The sequence below is a fragment of the Choloepus didactylus genome, chromosome 6 (genome assembly GCF_015220235.1).
Source record: "Choloepus didactylus isolate mChoDid1 chromosome 6, mChoDid1.pri, whole genome shotgun sequence".
Taxonomy (NCBI): Eukaryota; Metazoa; Chordata; class Mammalia; order Pilosa; family Megalonychidae; genus Choloepus; species Choloepus didactylus.
The window spans coordinates 101,145,111-101,167,269 of NC_051312.1; the positions used below are offsets into that span (position 1 = coordinate 101,145,111).

At 37.0% G+C, this 22,159-nt stretch overlaps 1 protein-coding gene across 2 annotated transcripts in view; it reads left to right on the forward strand.

The window, feature by feature from the left end:
- Nucleotides 1-22,159, forward strand: part of CCDC83 (coiled-coil domain containing 83) — a 74,353-nt gene that overhangs the window by 34,816 nt on the left and 17,378 nt on the right. For both annotated transcript variants that reach the window (XM_037841294.1, XM_037841295.1), the window contains 4 exons: nucleotides 4,308-4,470; nucleotides 7,603-7,770; nucleotides 19,143-19,234; nucleotides 21,589-21,657. In XM_037841294.1, the coding sequence (XP_037697222.1) occupies nucleotides 4,308-4,470; nucleotides 7,603-7,770; nucleotides 19,143-19,234; nucleotides 21,589-21,657 (492 nt within the window). The remainder of the gene's footprint in view (nucleotides 1-4,307; nucleotides 4,471-7,602; nucleotides 7,771-19,142; nucleotides 19,235-21,588; nucleotides 21,658-22,159) is intronic.

Here is a 22,159-nt window from a genome sequence, read left to right on the forward strand (position 1 = left end):
CTAAGGTTTTGCCTATTCTGGACATTTAATACAAATGAAATCATGCAATATGTGGTCTTTGTGTCTGTCTTCTTTCACTTAGCATAATATTTTCAATTTTCATCCATGTTGTAGAATGTAACAACATAAGAGTGGTGTCTTCTTTTAATGAATGAATAATATTCCACTGTATGGATATACCACGTTTTGTTTATCCATTAATCTTTTGATGGACATGGGTTGTTTCCCCCATTTGGCTTTTATTAATAGTGCTGTAACGAGCATTCACGTACAAGTTCTGCACTTCTTTTGTTAAATTTATCCCTTATTATTCTATTGTTTTTGGTGCTGTTGTAAATGAAATTGTTTTCTTAATTTCATTTTCAGATTGTTCATTGCTAGAGTATAGAAATACAACTAATTTTTTGTCTATTGTCTTGTATTCTGCAAACTGGCTGAACTCATTTAATTGCTCTAAAACTTTTTGATCATCACACTTACTGGTGAAAGACTGGATGCTGTCCCCCTAAAATCAGGAACAAAACAAGGATATCTGCTCTCATCAATTCTATTCAACATTGTACTGGAGGTTCTAGCCAGGGCAATTAGGCAAGACAAAGAAATAAAAGACATCCAGATTGGAAAGGAAGAAGTCTCTATTGCCAGATGACATTATCTTGTATATAGAAAATTCTAAGTAATCCACTAAAAACTATTAGAATTAATAAACAAATCCAACAAGTTTACAGAATTTAAGCTTGGTATACAAATATAAATTGCATTCTATACACTTGCAATGAATAATCCAAAAATAAAATTAAGAAAACAATTCAATTTACAAGAGCATCAAAAAGAATAAAATTATTTAGGGATAAATTTAACAAAAGAAGTTTAAAACTTATACACCATTGGAAGAAATTTAAAAGATCTAAATAATTGGAAAAACTATCCATGTTCATGGATCAGAAGACTTAACATTACTAAAATGGCAATATTCCCAAAACTGATCTACAGCAGATTCAACAGAATCCCTGTTAGAATCCCAGATAACTTCCTAGAAGAAATTGACAAACTGACCCTAAAAGTTACATGGAATTGCAAGGGGCCCAAAATAGCCAAAACATTCTTGAAAAAGAAGAACAAAGTTGGCACACAAACACTTACCAGTTTCAAAACTTACTACAAAGCTACAGTAATTAAAAATGTGGTACTTGCATAAGACAGACATATAGATAATGGAATATTGTTGAGAGTCCTGAAATAATCCCATACATCTGTAGTCAACTGAGTTTTGACAAAAGTGCCAAGGCTATTCAAGGGAAGAAGAATAGTCTTTTCAACAAATGATGCAGGGACAACTGGATAGCCACATGCAAAAAAATGAAGTTGGACCCTAACCCCACACCATATATAAAAATGAATTCAAAATGGATCAGAGGCTTAAATGTAAAAGCTAAAACCATAAAACTCCTAGAAGAAAACATAGGATGTTTTAGTTTCCCAGCTGATAAAACAAATACCAAACAATGGATTGGCTTAGACAATGAGAATTTATTGCCTCATTGTTTAGAAGCTAGGAGAAATCCAAAATCAAGCCATCAGCAAGGTGATGCTTTCTTCCAGATGACTGTGGTGTTCATGGGTTAGCTGCTGCTAATCTTTGGTCCTTAGCTTTTCTGTCACATGGCAATGCATGTGGTGGCATCATCTCCTTTCTCTTCTGAGTTCCATTGACTTCCAGCCCCTAGTTGCTCCCTATGGCTTCTCTCTATCTGACTTTCACTCCATTTATAAAGGACCCAGTAATCTGGATTAAAGCTCAACCTGATTTAATTGAACCACATCTTCACTGAAGTAATATCTTGAAGATAATCTTATTTACAATGGGCTCACACCTACCAGAATGCAGACCAAGACCAAGAACATGTCCAAACTGGGGCACACAATTCAATCCACATCATAACCTTGGATTTGTTAGTGATTTCTTAGCTATGACACCAAAAGACCAAGAAACTATAGAAAAAATAAATAAAAGAAGCTTCATCAAAATTGAAAACTCTTATACATTAAAGGAGTCTATCAAGAAAATGAAAATACAATTACAGAAATGGAGAAAATCACCATACTGCTAACCATATTGCTCACCATATCTAATAAGGGTTTAATATCCAGAATATATAAAGAACCACTAAAACCTAATAACAAAAAGACAACCTACTTGAAAAATGGACAAAGGACTTGGATAGACATTTCTCCAAAGAAAAGATACAAATGACCAATAAGTACATGAAAAGATGTTCAAAATCATTAGTCATTAGGGAAATGCAAATCAATCCCGCAATAAGATACTACCTCATGCCTACTAGGATGGCTAGCATCAGAAAGTCAGACAATAATACATTTTGGCAAAGAGGTTGAAAAATCAGAACCCTCATACACTGCTGGTGGGAATGTAAAATGGTACAGCTGCTTTGGAAAACAAACTGTCAGTTCCCCAAATAGTTAAACATAGGGTTACCACATGACCCAATAATTCCACTCTTAGGTACATACCCTAGAGAAATGAAAATATATGTCCATAGAAACGTGTACATGAATGTTTATAGCAGCATTATTCATAATAGCCAAAAGGTAGAAACAACACAAATGTCCATAAGCTGACAAATGGACAAACAAAATATAATATATTTATATAATGGAATTTTATTCGACCATAAAAAGGATGAAGTGTTGATACATACTACAACATCGATGAACCTTGAAAACATTATGCAAAGTGAAAGAAGCCAGTTACAAAGACCACATAATATTTTATTCCATCATATGAAATATTCAGAACAAGGAAATCTACAGAGACAGAAAGTAGATCAGCAGTGGCCTAGGGCTGGGGTTGGGCCACTGGGAGAGTAGGAGGATGATAGCTAAGGAGTATGGGATTTCTTTTTGATTTGATGAAAATGTTCTAAAATTGACTGTGAATGTGCACATAGCTGTAAATATACTAAAAACCATTGAATTGTATACTTTAAGTGGGTAAAATTAAAAAGATAAAAAACAAAATCCCACAAAATAAAACTTTCATTATTGAAACAAGGTGGAAGGAAGGAAGGAAGGGAGGGAGGGAGGGAAAGAGAAAAAACCCTGAGGAATTTAATAAACTAGTTCCTATTTTGCTAACGAGTTTTAGGAAATCAAATTTTTCAACATTCACATTTAAGGTTTATTGAGCTAAGTTATAAATGAAAGATAGCATTTTAGTAAGCCATAGAACAATCAATGGATAAAAAAGATATGTTTTTACAGTATTTAAAAGCCTTCCTACTTAAGATGTAGCTCATGGACCAGCAGGCTTAGCACCACCTGCAACTTGACAGAAATGCAGAATTACAGGCATCACCCAAAACTATTGCATCAGACTTTGCTAAGATCCCCAGGTATTTGGTATACACATTAAAGTTTGAGAGATACTGGATTAGAGAATCAGTTTTGGGAAAGAAAATTATCTTTTAGGGTAGAGTATCCAAGGAAGTTAAGAAGAAAATACATGAATGTCACAAATAAAATATAATGTTGAAAATTTTAGAGTATGTAGAAATTTAAGTTATAGGAAAAAGGAAGTAATTTTTAACAGCAGTATTAACATATTTTAAGTGTGTATATTTTATTAGGTTTAGGAAATTGAAGGAGAGATTCCAAGGAAATGGAGTATATAGCTTAAAGGTAGTCTAAGAAAATTACAAGAAAATATTAATGTCACACACTACAATATCCCTAATTATATATAAAAAGATAGATAAAAAGGCAAGAATAAACTCTTGTTTAAATAAGAAGCTTGGCAACATGGATAGGATATTCACAGGAGGAACCTAGCCCATATTTCAAATGTGGGGTGTTGGAATGGTGAGGAACCATCACCCTAGAAGAAGAGAATGAAGTTCATTTGTGACAATGGAAAAGATTAATGTAATCTCCACAAGAGCAGTACTTTTTGTCTGCTTTGTTCACTGATATATTCCTAGTGCCTAAAAGACTACCTGGCAATAAATATTGACTAAGTGAATGATGAATGCCAGAGAAGAACTGTGTTAGTAGGAGATTCAAGTAATTGAATCCAAGGTTTAACTTTAATGTTCATCCATCCTATCATAGGGTGATAGACTGGTAGACTATAACGCAACTTTAAAAATATAACATTCAATCCAATGGTTACTACATGTTGATGAGTTTAGTTTTAATCCACAAACTCTTCTCATTTTGCAAGCCTCAGTGTGTGACTCTATTTTGAAGACAATGTAAGTAGTTCAACTTACTGTTGATTTTCCTGACAGAATAGACGCTTGAAGGACGAACAGGTTTGGCACATACGGAACCTGCTAAAGGAACTGAGTGAAGACAGATTAGAGGGAGTACCAGTTGTAACAAGAGAGGAAGTTGAAGAAGCAATGAAGGAAAAATGGACGTTTGAAAGAGACCAGGAAAAAAATTTAAGAGGTGATTTTGGAGCCTAAAAAATTATCATTAAGCTGTATGAAGTTATTTGCTGACTGTATTAATGCTTTTGTCTCCTCATACGTTCAGACTGCTGTGAATACATTTCAGATGCCATTATTATCTCATTACCACCAGCAAACACATGTAGGTAAATGGGCAGGTGGTACTCAGCCAAGTGAGGGGGGAGGGTAAGGCGGTGATCAAAACACAGGAAGTAATAATAATTCTTAATACTGACAGTATCCTGTTAGATACCACTCAGCTTCTCCAAGCTCTCTCTGCACAGTGGGCATTTGCTCCTTCTTTTGGGAAATTCTCTTGTTTGATGGCTTCACTGGCTTCACTTGGTTTAGATTTGGGAATGATAAAGTAAATATAATCATGACACTCCCCTCCCCCAATATCTCTAAAGGAGCTAAACCCCAATTTAGAAGGCAAAAAGAGGGATTCGCGTTGGGAAAGGGGAAATTTGGAGGACATGGATAGAAATGATACTAGGTGCAAGTGATGAAAAATCTAGGGCCAACTCTTGCTGTAGGCTTAGAAACACTACAGTCCTGAGGGCGTATCAAGCACAATTTTGACCCATGCTATTTTTATTCCTTTTCCTTCATTCTAAACTTTCTGCTAAGACTTCTGAAAACCATTATTGCCAGAATCTCTATAAATAGCACCCTCTGCTACAAAGCTGGAAAACATGGGAAAGAGACTTGAGCTGTACCAGGAAGCAGTACTCAGAAACTGAGAGGCAAAACAAGACAAGATTTTCTTGAATTTCAAAATACTTACCTACCCAAGCACTTTGCGCAGAGCAGGCATTTAATAGATATTTGTTTTGGAATAAAATGGTTTTTAAGACCAAACGCCAATGGGCAAATTTCGTGTTTAGAGGGCTCCAAAACTGTTCCTATAAACCTCCTCATAACTGAGTCCCTTTATTGGCAGTAGGGAGACATAAGGTGGTAGAAGCTGTATTTCTCAGGACTCCTCTCAGGGAGAGTTCTGCTTGTGTTTGGAAGGAATACCTTAATAAGTCCCTTGAGTTAGCAGTGAGGTCCCAAATCATGCTCAGGAATGCTCCATAAACTTCCTTCCAAGAGGAGTGGGCCCAGTTAGTTGAGCTGTGTGTGTTTATGGTTTGGGCTGAGCTCTAGGGTTTTTGTCATACAAAACTGGGTTGAGCTGGATGGCTTAGGCCAGTGGAGGAGGGCTGGGCACCTGCAATGCTGCAGTGGAGGAAGAGGCCTGCAGAGGCTGAGGAAGAGAGTGAAAATGAAAGACAAATGCATCTGAGCAGTTTGTAGGGAATCAATTTGATCTGTGGAGCAGCAGCTTCACTTGGCAGCTTGCCCAGATGCAGAATTTCAGGCCCTACCAAGACCTACTGAGTCAGAATCTGTATTTTGACATGATCCCGCAGCATTCCTATGCACGGTAAAGTTTGTAAGTATGACTTAACCCCTTTTTCAACTTTTAGTGAGTAGTCTTACAAGGTAAGGATAAAAATCCAAACTTAAATTAGCCTAAGCATAAAAGAGATGTTAATTTTTTCATGTGTCCTAACCACAGAAAAGGCAGGGTACTGCTGACCTGGATCCAGGGCCACACATGTGGTCAGATGGTGGCATCTTTTCTTTTTTTCCTCAATTTTTTTTCTCTCTCTGTGTCTATGTTCCTCTTGCAAGTTGGCTCATTTTTCTCAGGCCATTGTCCCCATGAGACTGCAGACAGCTCCATCTTGTATCCTTAGATCCTCAAAATTGTTACACCAAAGGCATGTTTTTCACAGTTTCAGTGAGAATATTTCTGGGGAGGACTCTTATTAGCGTAGTTTTGGACACATGCTCACCCTGGACCAATCCCCATGGCCAGGAGAAGGGGCCACTTTAATTGGCCTACTTGTTTGACAAGGGGTAGGATAAGTTTATTAATAGAAGGGAAGGGGGAAAGGTTCTGTGCAAATAGAATAACAGCGCCTACATTCGCCTCTTTTAAAATAGTCGATGGTGTCTACCAACCCTCCCCCAAAGACTGAATGTGGCACAGGCTGAGGCAGCAGCAATTTGCTCAGAGGAGAGGGTGGCTACCCATCTCACCCATCTGGGTTATACAAATATTAATAATTGTTTAAATGACAATAGCAAGTGGTATTTATTAAGGGATTTTTAAAAATAACATTTTCTTATTTACATCTTTTGTAAAAGATAGGCCCAGTGTCCTGCTGGACCTCTGGACTGAAAAACAGCCCTCTGGCCTGATGGGAATGCTTCAGTCATTCAATAAACATTTATTGGGGACCAGTTAGTTGCCAGGCTCTGTGCTAAGTGCTGGATTTACAGAGATGAATGAGACATGGTCCTACTTTCAAGGAGCTCTCAAACAAGGTGGTACTGTAGTGAGTCAGATGACCATTATGTTAATTGTACTTGGCTCTTTGTAACACTTCCTTTTCCAAAATATTCAGCAACATGATATAAAAGCACATTGGGCAAGTGCACCAGGGCAAAATGAAAGTTTATATGGTTGAGATGGCTTAATATTTGTACATATCTAACTGGGGACATATTTTTCTTTCTAAAGTCTTAATAATTGGTGAGGGGGATATGTTATTATGAAATGCTATCATTTTATACAAGGACAGCCCCCCAAAATGAATTTTATATTACTTTATCAAACAGCAGACTTACAAAAATGGTCAAAAAGGATCTGGAAGAACATAAGATGAAATCAATTTTTGCCCATAGGCATAATGGCCAGGAAAATGACAATTTACTAATAAAGAGTATATGTGACATAATACATTGTACAAAGTAGGACCATTATCAGACTACTACAGAATAATTTAAATTTGTGGGTTCCTATGCACATAGGTTATCTATAAATCTCTCAATCACAGTCCAAAACCACACATCTACTTTGTAACTGGAAGTTTAATTTTATATGGAGTTTGAATCACGAGGGATACATAAACAATAGTTTGACTAGTTTAGATTTTACTAAGTTGAAAGTATACAATTATTTATGAGTTAACATATTTTAATATCAGACTTTAATTTCATAAAACCAGATTCTAACATATGATGGTTGCAAAGACAATATAAATGACATGGTATCTTGATTTTCTTTCAACAGATATGCGCACACAAATAAGTGATGCTGAGAAGCTATTTCTTGAGAAACTCAGTGAGAAGGAATATTGGGAAGAGTACAAGAATGTAGGGAGTGAACAACATGCTAAACTCATCATCTCTTTAGAGAATGACATCAGCAGAGTTAAAGAGAATGCAGAGAAAATGTCAGGTCAGTTGCAAAAGCTAATTCAAGTTCAAATAAACTATCTTTAGAGGACAGACATTTGGCAGAGGTGAAAAAATGGGTACTCCATGAATCATTCATTACTCTCTGTTGTCAGCAAAGGCAAATACTTAGCTGTAAGCCTAAAGAGTAAAGGTGGAGGGAAAAAGGAGAAACATCCCAGGTCCACCCATGAAATTGAGAAGGGGAAGGTGGCAGGGGGAGAAACCTGGTGACTAACTGATATCAAGAAACACGCTTCATTCAGTTGCTGGTGACTGCATGTTCCCAAACTTGAGTCTGAGGCAATTCCACAAAGGTAAGAGGTCCTGGGACCAGGTTGAATTAAAAAGGGAATTAACATGAGGCAAGCCAAGGCAACTTAGCCAGGCTGGACAACCAGAATAATTATGTAGAAATACCCAAGTGAACAATAAATTGTATTCTGAAAAACCTAGAAAACAAACATGGGATGGGAAGTGGAGAAGATGCAGAGTAGGATGGCATCAGGTGTGATAAAGTTTACCAAGACCAGAACTGGAGCAATGGGTGTATGTGCTGTTTCCACCCTTTAACATGAGGCCACCAATCTATTACGGAGGTGAGCACAGTGGCTGAAAAGTATACTAGAAACCCAGAGACCAGGAAGTCATAGAATAAAATAAATGGGGACAATCTGGCCCAAAAGAACACTGTGGGAGAATGACAGTCGAGGCCTAAGCTGGCAATGTTGCTTTGCAGTGTGGAGGGGTCCCTCTGGGGTGGTTGCCATCAGCCTGGCAGGGTCTTATGGGGACCCTATGCTTCTGGACCAATTTTTATGTAAGTTTCTAAGCTCAGGGGCTCTGCAACTCAATGGTAGTCTGAATTTGGCACCATATCAGTTTGGGTTTGGCATTCCAATTTCTCTAAAGGTCCTTCTCCCCAAAAGAAAAGTAGAGCATGGAAGTGAAATCCGCGCTCCCTGTCTATCCCACAGCCACTCAGATCCTCTCCAGAAGAAACCACTATTGCCAGTGCCTGTCAGAAATATTCTATACATATATTAACACATGTCTATATCATAAATAACATGCTACAAATAGGGTTTTTCATTTGCTTTTTTCAGGTAATAATGAAAACACCCTTATAGATCAATACATATCTGTACTGCCTCATTCTTTCAAATGGCTACATTGTTTGGTTGTACAATAATGTTTTAACCAGTCCCTTACTGATAAGCATTTAGGTTGTTTCTAGTCTTTTACTATTACAAATAATACTACAATGAATATCCTTACACATATCTCATTTTACCACAATGAATATCCTTTACTTGTGTTATTTCACTTAAGTATATCTCAAACAAAGAATGGCTGGACCAAACTATATGTTTATTTTTATTTTGATAGGCCTTGCCCTCTATAGAAGTTGTACCAAATTATACTCCCGTATGGTGACACTGCATTAGAATGCCTTTTCTCCCATATGGTCAACAGTAGGGTGTACTATCCACCTTTTTGTTCTTTGCCAGTCTTATAGGTAGAAAATGATATCTCACTGTAGTTGTAATTTCCGTTTCTCTTATTAAAAGTGACATTGAATATCTTTTCATAAATTAAGAGCCATATGAATTTCCTTTTCTGTGGTCCATCTGTTCATGTCCTTCACCCATTTATCTATTATGTTGTGGCACTCTACATTTTAAGGAAATTAACTCTTTTCTTTTACAAAAGTTGCAGATATTTTTCCCATTTGTCATTTGTATTTTGTGCAGTTTTCTTATGAGGAAATTTTGTACTTTTAGAGTGCCAAATTTATCAGTCTTTGATTTTATGATTTCTGAGATTATGAATAAATTCTCTAATGTTTTCTTCTAGGATTTTTATGGCTTTATTTTTATATTTAAATCTTTGATTTGTTTGGATGAAGAATCCAGGGTTATTTTTTGCCAGATGGTTTTCCAGTTGTCCTAACATCATTTATCAAATAATTCATTTTTACCCTACTGTTTTGAAATGCTAACTTTATCATACATTAATTTCTTATGTGTATTTGGATCTCTTTCTTTACTTTATATTCTGTTCTATTGATCTATGTATTCATGTCTCCACATACTTATTAATTATTGTTCTATATTTTAAAAATTTTTAATATTTTATCCAGAATTTCCTCATTTTACATTTTTTAAGTGAGAAGAGTGATCTTCTCATATTAATTCAATCTGTTATCTTGATCAAAAATTTGGATGATTTCTTTGAGCTAAAAATTTTCATGCTGTTGTAAACAACTTTTGGGTGGTAGTATTAATATTTATATATTGGATTACTTGCTGGTTCATCCTTGGGGTACAGCCAGTTTTAGATGCCATGGGCAATTGGTTATCATGGGCTTGTATTATATGCTATTAGTTTTAGGCACTACTTATAGCCATCTAGGAAGCAGCAGCAACTCTGCTGGGGAACTATTAAAACATTCTGGGCCCACCATTTGGCCACAATGAATATGAGCAGTCCTCCTAAATCTGTCTATGTGAAGTCTTACTACCATTCTCCCCTCTTTTTCTCCCACTTCCACCCTTAATAACAGTCCCCCTTCTTCCATGATTTTTCTCGAATTTCCCTCCCACACCCATACTCATGGGGTTTGTGTTACTTACGCGGCTTTAGTTGCGAGGAACTAAGCTTGACTCAGGCTAGTTTAGGATAAAGGGGGTTTATTGTAAGTGATAGAGGCTAGTAAAATGGAACTTTTTAGAGTCTCAGCTTAAACTGAAGTGGCAAAATAGCAGATATCATGTTTCAAAGTAAGCTAAGATACCATCATGCAGACTTGCAATATAATGAAGCAGAAAACCAGTTTTCTACCTTTGACCACAAAATTCCAGTCTATAAAGAAAGTTGGAGATGCCAAGAAAAGATTGTTAGAAATTAAGGGACAATTTTTGAAAAGAGGTCTTGATGTGCTGTAAGTGCCACACTGCCCCCCAAAGGGTGAGTAAAGGGTATTTCCTCCTTCACCTCAAATCAAGAGAGAAGATATTTAAGGAAACTCGTCAGCTTGATCAATATGTGTCCCCTGCAATTTGGGGAACACTGAGGTCTAGGTTCTGATGCATCCCTGAGAAATCTAAAGAATAAATGGCTGACTAGCTAACTGTTGTGATAGGAGAGCAAGAAAGAGGAGGCTGCTGCTCTGGGATAGAAACTTTGCCCAAAGTTTGTCAGGGCAAAAGGTGAATGAGTACTTCCTGTGGATCTGCTGGAAGAGATATGGTGCAGCATCATGTTAAATCTTGCCTAAGAGGGCCGACTGGAGGAGTGATGGTGCCCCAACATAGAAATAGAAAGCCCGTGTGGAGGACAACCATTAAGAATTAAGGTCAAAAGAAGAGTTGTTAGCCAACCACCAAGGACAGTGCATCCTCTGTATCAAGGGAATGCAGGTAAAACCATAAAAACACCCCCATGAAGGGTCAGCTTTAAATGCAAGCTAGGACCAGGAAGCAGGATATCAGTTTGAGATGGTGTCAATCAGTTGGGAGCTTTTTTGTCCCCTTCCATACTCCCTTCCACCTCTTCCAGCCCTGAAGGAGGAGGAATGGAAGCTCAAGGCAGATGAAAGCATTAGACCCAAATTAGGAAAGGGAAATAACCATAGCTTTGAATTAAGTTTAAAGTTTTGCTTATTACAATGGACTGCACATATTAATTATTGATTAGAAGGCCTTTTATTACCACAAAGGAAGTAGAAAAAGTCATAGGATTTTCCATATATTTTATTAAGAGAGGAAGTCACATAGCATCACAGTATGAATGTTAAAGGGAAGAGAGAAATATAAAGTTGCTTTCTCTCCCATGGGTCATGTTTTTGGATATAATATTTACAGTGAGAAGACTGTAAGGGGAATCTGAAGACCACTGAGAACAGTGGGGGCTCTAGGGATGGATCCTCCCTACATTTATCCCTCATGATCTGCAACTGTCCCTCTCATGGCACCTTTGCTTTGCTCTATGTACCTGCCCCCATTCTCTTCTTTCTTCCTCCAGACCAATCCTTGCAGTATTCTCCACACCTAGCTAATTCAAGATAATCAAGGATCTTTGCCCAGACCTCCTCTTGGGTCACCGGTCAGCCCATGCATGAACTGTTCTCTGGTCAGGTGTCCAACCCTGCTTTATTCAGTGGCCACTCCTGAGTCTTAGAAGAGGGTGGGGGCAGGGGTGAGAGTGAGAGAAAGCACCTAGAGCTGCTTCTCTGAAGTTTAGCCAGAAGGAAATTTTGGCATATTGGATATAATCTCCCTTTTCCAGTCCTGGATATATCAAGGTCTATGCTATTTCTCCTTATTAAAAGGAAAGGGAAACTTAGATTAGGTCCAGGAACAGAGGAAATGTTGGGTTATTCAAAGTCATTAGATACCAGAGTTACAGAGCTTTTTCTCATTTTGTCCTCACCAGGTACAAAGGACAGAGATCACTAAAAGTTCTACTTTTTACATTAAGAGTAAGTTAAAAGATTCAGGTTCAAGCTCACTTACAATAAAAGTAACATTACCTTTTTGGATGTTATCTAAGTTTCTACACAATGGGTTGGCTTTAAAAAAGGGAATTTATTAGCTTCTAGTTTTAGGGCTAGAAGCAAAAAAAAAATCAAGACATTAACAAGGTGATACTTTCTTCCCAAAGACTGTGGTGTTCTACTGCCCTGCATGTAGAAGGTGGCTCACCAAACTCTCCTGCAGAATGCTGTGGGAGGGAAGCAAGGGATTGCTGGTTGTAGGATGTATAGTGTAGTGCCTGGGACCATGAGGACATTATTTTCTAGGAAAGAGGGGACATGTTTATCCGTGTAAACGGGAGAATTCCTAGGACCACATGCACATGCCCAAGACAAGAGGCATGCACAGACAGAATCCAGGAGGCCCTGCACTTTGGCCTGGAGCTAGTCTCCAAACTCACTGTATGGGTAAGTTCTGAAGGAGCACACTCTTCAAGGTCAATCTGCCAAGACTGGAAAAGGTGTTTTCTTTTTATCCTTCTCCTTTTTTTTTTCGTTTGTTAGCTCCTGGCATTCAAGAAAAGCTCTGTCATAACACTAGCTGATATAAGCTTAAAAAAATAGATGCCTCAAAGTCTAAATTCCAGGGGTAACATACTAAAATATCAAAATGTCTAAGTTTCAACAAAAGATTACAAGACATGAAAAGAAATAGGAGGTGATGGCCCAGGCAATGGAAGAGTTTAAAGCATTAGAAGCCATCAATAAAGAGGATCAAATCTGGGACAATCCAGACAAAAGCTTTTAAAAAATGGTCCTAAGTATGCTCAAAGAACTGAAGGAAAACATGGATAAAGAACTAAAGAAAATTAGGAAAATGATACATGAACACAAAGAAAATATCAATAGAGATGGAAGTTATGAAGAGGAACCAAACAGAGCTGAATACCACAGTAACAGAAACTTAAATTTCCCTAGAAGGGTTCAATAGTAGATTGGAACTGGGAGAAGAAAGAGTCAGCGAACTTGAAGATAAGACAGTTGAAATCATCCAGTCTGAGAAGTAAAAAGAAGAAAGAATAAAGAAAAGTGAACATAACCTGAGGAATCTGTGGGACACCATCAAGCGGACTAATATATGCATTGTGGAGAACCAGAAGGAGAAGAAAAAGAGAAAGGGACAGAGAGAATCTAAAGGGAAATAATGGCTGAAAATGTCCCAAATTTAATGAAAGGCATGAATATACACAACCATGATGCACAATGAACTCCAAAACCAGATAAATCCAAATAGACCCACACTGTGCCATGTTATAATTAAACTATCAAATGCCAAAAATAAAGAGAGACTTCTGAAAGCCTCGAGAGAACCCACATTTCACATACAAGGGAGTCTCAATAAGATCAAGTGCTGATTTGTCATTGGGAACTGTGGAGATAAGAAGGTATGGGAAGACATATTTAAAGTGCTGAAAGGAAAAATCTGCCAATCAAGAATTCTATACCTGGCAAAACTATCTTTCAAAAATGAGGGAGCAATCACGATATTCTCAGATCAGCAAAAACTAAAGGACTTCATCACCACTAGAATGGCTCTACCAGAAGTGCTCAAGAGAGTTCTGTAGGTTGAAACGAAAAGACACTAGAAAATTGACTGAAGCAACATGAAGAAATAAATATCTCCAGTAAAGATAATGACATGGGTAAATATAAATGCCAGTAGTATTGTATTTTGGGTTGATAACTCCACTTTTTATTTCCTACATGATCTAAAAGGCAAATGCAAAAAAAAGTAGTAAAAAATCAATGGTTTTGGACTCAGAATGTATAAATATGTAATTTGTGACAAGAACTACATAAAGGTGGGGAGATGGTGGAATATACGAACATAGTTTCTATATGCTATTGAAATTGTTAAATTGGTGTCAAAACAAACCAGAGTGTTACAGATTTAGGATGTTAATTTTAAGACCCATGGTAACAACAGAGAAAATATCAACCATATGCAAACTCATAGAGACAGAAAGTAGAGTACAAATTACCAGGGGTGGGGGCTAGGGCCAATGGGAAGTTAATGCAAAATGTGTTGAGTATCTATTAGGGGTGAAGGGAAAGTAATGGATGATGGTGAAGGTACTACAACATTGTGGATGTGATTCATCCCACTGAATGGTATGCTTGGGATGGGAAGGTTCATGATGGGATGGGAACATTATGTATATGTTTCCTCAATTAAAAAAAACAAAGAAGGAACGAAGGAAAAAAGGAAGGAAGGAAGAGAGAGTGGTAGAGAAACTAAATAGATATAACAATTAAATGCAATACATGATACTGTATGGGATTTAAGAATGGAGGAAAAAAGTCTCAAAAGGATATTATTGGGACATTAAGAAAAAATTAAAATATAGAATATAAGCTTTATATCAACGTTAAATTTCTTGACCTTGATAAATTGCACTTAAGGTGATTATATAAGTGAATATCCTTGTTCGCAGGAAATGTATATGGAAGTATTATGTGTTCATGGAGTAGGATGTGTGTAATCTGCTCTCAAATGTTCAGAAAATAGATAGATAGATAGATAGACAGGCAGACAGATGATAGAATGATACTGCAATGGTCACAAATGTTAAAATTGGTGGATCTGGGTATCTGGGGAGGTAAGGGTATGTTGGAATTCTCTGTATGAGGTTTGTGTCATTTTTGTAGCTGTCCTGTAAGTTTGAAATTATTTCAAAATAAAAAGTTAATAAAAAACAATGCCAAAACTATATCTGGCAATATTTAATTAATTTCCAATTAATTGGTTGAAAGAGATAAGGTAGGCAGCCTCTAAGATGGCTGTCAATGATCCTTACCTCCTGGTATTCATGCTCACATGTAATCCCTTTCCCTTGAGTGTGGGCTGGATTTAGTGAGTTTCTTCTAACAAATATAATATGGCAGAAGCAATGGGATGTCACTTCCAATATCTGATAACAAAAAGCTGTGGCTTCTGTCTTAGACACCCTCTCTCGCTCTTTCTCTCACTCACTGTGAAGGAAGCCAGCTGCCATGTTGTGAGCTGCTCTTTGGAGTGGCCCACATGGCAAGGCCAAGAGCCAGCTGAGGCCTGCCAACAGCCACATGGCTGAGCTTGGAAGTGGATCCTCCCCTAGTTGAGCCTTGAGATGACCAACACCTTGACTGCACATTTGTGAGAGACCCTGAGCCAGAGGTACCCAGCTAAACTCTGCCTAGATTCCTGACCCTCAGAGACTGGAAGAAAATAAATGTTGTTTCAAGCTGCTAAATTTGGGGGTAATTTGTTATGCGGCAATAGATAACTAATAAAACAAACGATAGGGACTAAGTGCTAAGGAGGGAGCTTTGGGGACAAGGGAGTTTGGAAAGACCTTCATGGAAGAAGTCGAAGTTGAAATAAGCCTGAAAGATGGGTAGGATTTGGATGTGGACTGTGGAAAGGAGAGGGTAAGGACCACGGGGACAGACAGTAACACCCAGGAATAAGAGCAAGTAGGCAGAGAATGGTCCCATTGCATTCTATAATGGTGTCTGGGTTCTGCTGGAGAACTGCTGGGAGTGAGGTCAGGAAGTTCCTGCTTGTGCCGCGTCTGTGCTGCAAAAGAAAGGAAACCATGTTCTGAAGGCTTAGTAGCTCCATCAGTCATGTTCAAGCCTGTTTTTGCTGTATCAAGAACAGCTAACAACAACAAACACTTAGTAATTGCTACTTCATACTCAGGAAACATCTCCTTTATCTCACTTTCCCATGGTTAAGCATTTCAGTGCTGTTTCCTTGCCTAAAAACCTGCAGTGACAGGCAGTGCCCTTTTTAAGGTTGCTCATAGAGACAGTGCCAAGGATCTTGTGGGTTAATCACAGTCATTTAGCTCCTCTGTCTGTAAAAAAATCTTTACAAAATTTTCTTCTCAGCTGATACAGGAAGAATTTGGGGAAGAGAAACATACTTTTCCTTTATTCTCTGTATTCCTTGAAACGTGCTAAAAACTTCATAACAACAAAACATTAAAAAACAGCAATAGGGATTTCCCATTTTTAGAAAGCTAACATTTTTCAAGTTGTACCTAATCATTTCTAAGTTTCTTTTTAGGTTATTACCAATGGATTGTCTTCCAAACGGCATTCTATTTTTTAGTACCTTACTCCAAGAACATTTTATATGTACTATACCAGATTACTTCTCAGAAACTATCTTTTTCAATATTTACACAGAATTATATTTTCTTCTAAGAGAGCAAAAATTATTTCACACATTTTATCTCATTTGCCTTTTCAAACGTCCCTATGGTGCTTTGGGTTCAAGAATTATCCCCAAATTAATACTGAAAAGAAGTTATAAAAAGGTAAATTGGCTTGCTGAAAGTATAGCTGTGTTCTGGTCCAGTGTTTTCATGTACGGGGTTCTTTATACCACAGCACCATCAAAAGAGCCAATACCATTTTGAGGGGGGTTTAAATTTGGGGTGAGACTAAAGATAAACAGATGCCAAACACATAGGTACAAAACCTTTAAAAAATTATAATGATACCAATGGCTTGCATTTCTCTTGTGCTTATATAGTTATAAAGCATTGTATGTACACAATCAAAAAAGATACGTATTTTATTTTTGCATTTTAAAAAGGAGGAAATTAAGGCAATGCCTTATATCCTTGAGCGTGGTAAGAATGAAAAGAATATTTAAATTCTGATTTGTCTTCCTTGTTTTCCTTCAAAAGTGCTGCTAACTTTTTCACATTTCTTAAATCATGCATGCCATCTTTTTCTCTTCTTTCCTGCTTCCCCACACATTCTCTAAAGACAGTTCTCATTTCTAGCAATCTCTTCCCCAGAGACATTCTTCCTTCAGAATTTCAATTTAGATCATTTACAATTTATCTAAGATATCCTTATCTTATGCATTCCCCTCCCTGGAATTTATAAGCCAGAAACATCACCCTAATTGTAATTGTTCTGCACTCTGCTGACCAAGATACTGCTTCTCACCTCTGAGTCTTGTTTATGAACCTCTGTCTGGATTGACCACTCCTTACCTCTCGCCTCACTCCCAACTCCAACCAGACTCATTCCTTCCATCATTTGAAGATGCAGCTGAAGCGTCCCCTCCATAGGAAACCTTCTCTGACCCTCTTCCCCATTCCCATTCTCCTCCCCTTCCTGGCGCAGGCCAGGAACCTCCCCCAAATCGTACATTCTCTAACCATGAACAGAACATGCTGCACTGCCAGTAGCTCTGGCTGAGTCTGTCCCTCCGTTAGAATGTGAGCCTCGTATAGAGAGCTCATTTCATTATTCTCTGCATTCCCAGCACCCAACACAGGGTTCCTTCTGGTGTAAGGGCTCAAGAAATGATGGTTAAACTGAATTTCTGTTGAACCTCAAACTATCGACTCCCACCTGTAATGACTTGTTGACTTTTCTCTTGCTCTCCATAAAACATAGAAAGATCATACATAGAAATTTGCATTCTTATGCATGGAGATGCAAAATCAAGAGGTAAATGAAGAGGGGTGAGTGGCTAAATCTAGATTAATCATCACTAAAATACTTTTCTTTTTTAATCACCTTTCTCCTTGAGAATTCAAGGATTTTCAAGTATCCCTTTTACATGCAAATTTAAACTTCTCAATCAACTATTCATGACTCTAGATCAAGGTCCTTGCCCTGACATACAGGTGGGCCACACACCATCTGCCCCCTGCCCACCTCTCTTACTTCATCACCTATTACTCTGCCTCTTGTTCACTCTGTCTAGTCAAGTTGAACTTCTTGCAGCTGCTAGAACACACTTGCCTCCTTCAGTTGTATGACCTTGCACTTGCTGTTTCTCTACCTGTGAAGCTCTTCCCTCAGATTTCCCACTGCTGACTTCACTTTATTCAGTCTCACTCAAATGGTATTTTCCCCCAAAGTTTTCTGATTACCCTATCTAAAATAGAGACTTCGTTTTTCTTCATCATACACATCACTACCTGAAATTATAGTATTTATTCACTTGGTCTGTCTTCCCTATTGAATGTACATGCCTTAAGGACAGGGATTTGTCTATTTTATTCTACAGTCTTCCCAGGGCCTTAAATGGTGTCTGGCACATGGAAAGAGCTTGATAATTATTTGTTGAGTAAAAGAATGAACAACTGGGATTCATTTATCCGGCTTTCTTTCTCTCCAACCTCTAAAGCAGCTTTAATGTCTCTACACCTCATTTTTCTTAAGGGTATTGACTGTATAATCTCTAAGCATCTTTCAGGGCCTAAAATTTTGGGATTCTTTGCTCTCTCAATACTCACATTTATGAGTTTAAGAAGATCTGGAGAAGGTAGAGAATCCTGCACTTCCACATTTCTGTCCTCGTTTCTTGCTCTGGGCCTAACTCAGAGCCAGGTCTACTGACTTTCACACCCATCCCTACTGCTCACTCTCCTCATTCTACCTTTTCTGCCCCTGGAAACATGTGCCAAGAGTATCTGAAATTTAGTTAGATGGAGTCAAATATACAGGATGTACTCATTTTGGAAAATAAAATCTTCTTTTATATTTCTGTTGTGGAATTATAAGTTGTATGATATGAAGGGTAGACTGCCCACACGAGCACTTAAGTGTCTGAAATTCTCCCTTTGGAGAGAAAATTCTTTGAAAATGTAAATATTCTTGGGAGAGGTATGATACGTCTTAAACTAATTTACATTAAAATGTTAGTAAATTATTGGAGCATTTTTTTTTCTAATTGGAAAAGTTAGATGCTTAGGTAAAAATGTGCCCTGAGAATTCAGAAGAAAAAAAAATTGCAGATTGGTGAGGATCATGGAAGATAAAATGTACTAACATCACAGGTTTGCCTAGCCTTGTTAAGGCTTCTAATTTTCTTTTTAAAGAACAGTATAAAATCACTCTGGAAGATACTAGAAAGAAAATAATCAGAGAAACTTTGTTACAACTGGACCATAAGAAGGAATGGGCCACACAGGTATATTTCAATTTTCTTGGGGGAAAAAAAAACAAAAAACAAAACTTTTCACTCTGTTTGTTCTTTTGGTATTTTATAATGTTAAGAACTTGGGTTCTGAGGTTGGGCAGTTTAAGTTTAAATCCCATTTCCACCATTATTGTCTATGTAAAGTGAATTTGTTAACTTTTCTAACCTTTGGTTTCCTAATCTATGTAATAGTATTTACCTTAAAGAGATGGTATGATGATTGAATGAGATAATTATTAGAATAAAAAGTTTGAATGAATTATAGAATGGAATATAATTTATCTAAAAACTACTTTCTTACATATCCAAACCTGAGAGAATATAGTCTACATTGCTGCTATTTTAAAAATTTTGGATTGACATGTAATTCCAAATTTTAAAATACTTGACATATAATTTCCAATCTTACATGCTCTCTAATTCTTTGTTTTACACAAAATATCTTTCTTTTATCTTCATTGCCTTTCCCCTGTTCCCAGTCTTCTAAATCAGTGAGGTCCTTGCTGGGATTGCCTCTTGATCTGGGGCATGCCTTCTTCAGAATCATAAACATCTCTTCTTTTCTAGAGTGCTTCATGAATTCCAGTTGCTATTGCTTATTGCCCCCTCATTGGTTCAGTTGTTCTTTCAGTGTTACTATCCCGTTGCCTAATTTTTCCTGATTTACACAAATACAGAGGATTATGGAGAACTGGCCATTGATTTGTCTGCCCCCACAATTTGGCCACTTTGTGAATGAATCTGACTCAATGGTGAAATCAACCATGTGGTCAACCAAGTGATCTGACCATAGTTATGCTTAAAATGAATATATAGATTAAATATGCTTCAAACATAAAATTTCAAGTATATAACGAGGACTGTTCCAGACTGTTCGGCGCACCTCACATTTACGTCTTCTCAACATTCCTGAAAGGCAGGGATCTGCTAAGGAGGAGATCGAGGTGCAGAGAAATTGTGTGAGTTGCTCAGAACTAGAAAGTAGCAGAAAGGATTCAATCCAGGAGGTCTTCATCAGACTACTGCTGTTAATCATTACACTACACATTTTCTTTTCTTTACATAATGCTGAATATACACTTGAATGCACTTTCCTCATTTTTTCTATTTTGGCATACAGTCCAGCTTATAGTCCAGTGCTTTGAAATCTTAGCTGCACGTTGGAATCATCTAAGAATTTTTTTTTTTTAACATACTGGTGCCTGGGTTCCACCCATAGAGATTTTAATATAATTAGCTTGGATGTTGCCCAGGCCTCTGGATTTTTCAAAGCTTCCAAGAGATTCTAATATGTAGCCAAGTTTGCAAACCACTTCTCTGTGAGTTAAGCTGTTAGCTAACTAACTTTGGTTACCCAATATTTCATGCTTTGATTTAAATAAAATTATATATTGGAGAAAACTTTAGAACCATCAATTGTAATTACAGTATAAAAGTCCCTACTTACTAGGAAATAGAGGTCAACTCTGTTTAATTAGCATGAATTAAAGAAAATTTGTTCTTGGAAATCTTTCAACTCTAAAGACAACAGAAAAATTTACCCTTAACATACTTTTTCTGTCTGTGTTTATGATCTAAAATATGTTTCTTAATTTCTCTTTTGGTTGTGCCCTTTAGCTGCTGAATATTGAATTTGTAACACAGCATCTATATAAAAGTATTTCACAAATAAATATTATCTATCATTGAACTATAAAGTTCTTTTGGGTGAAACTGTAAAATATCCAAGTAATTGAAAATGAATTTATATTTTATGAACGTAATGACAAAGGAAGGCTTTTCCTATTTCCTTCATCTAAAATGCCTTTCTCCAGAAGACTGTCTACTCTTAAACTATTTGCTTTTTGATTTGTAAATACGTGTATTGTTATTTCTCACATGCATAAATCTTTCAAATTAAAAAGATATATTAATGTAGTATGTTCATGATTTTGGTATATATTTGCTGTGTCTGTGAGTATAAGCTTGAAGAATGTTTGATCACTGAAGTTTAGCCATCTTAATTTTGGAGCAAATCACCTAATGATTGATTTCACTATGGCAGTAAGATTGGATTACAAATGAGGCCAAATTGAATAGGCAGCCACATCATTGTCCTGTTCTCTGAATCATCTATATTACATAGTGTAAATGAGTAGAAAATAATACATAAAATAGTAACAAAGAAAGAGCACCTGAACCAAAAGTTTTTTGATATATTCTCAATGTAATTGAAAAACATAATTTAAAATGAATGATCAGATAAATTCATTGAGTATCAACCACAGCTAAAGTGTGCATCACCATTGCTAAAATTCTGAATCTCCATGTGACAACTCTTCCTTAACACAGAAACTTTATTTTAGAATGCTGTGAAGTTCATCGACAAGAGCAGCTATCGAGAGATCTTGGAGAATGACTGGCTTAAAAAAGAGGTAAGTGAAAACAATTTCTTCTTTCTTAGTTTTTTGAACTGGAAATGACTTCTATTTTCAGAACTGAAATCATGGGAAAAGCATAGAACTACGACAGGTAAAACGAAATTCAAGTGGAGTCCTAACTATTACAAGCTGTTACTCAACAAATACCATAAATAATTTAAAGAATAACCAGAAATCTTTTAGGGAGTTACAATTCACACAATACACTCAATGTACAAAGCTTATTTTGTCCTAAAAAACCAATCTGGTCTTCCTCATGAGCCTCCATCCTCTTGGGTGATAGAGGCAAGGCTAGAAGATCACTCTAATCTCACTCTCTATTGATTTAAATCACCTCTTTTAGATGACAAGGTCTTTGGATAAGTACTCAGTCTTTTAATTTCCTTTCTTCTCCCTGCTCCTCTCCAAAATGAATTCTTGATATTTAGAAAGGTGGGGCTTGTGTGACCTCTTGTGGGCTTGCTGCTGAAGAGGGTTCAGATCCATCCATGGTTTC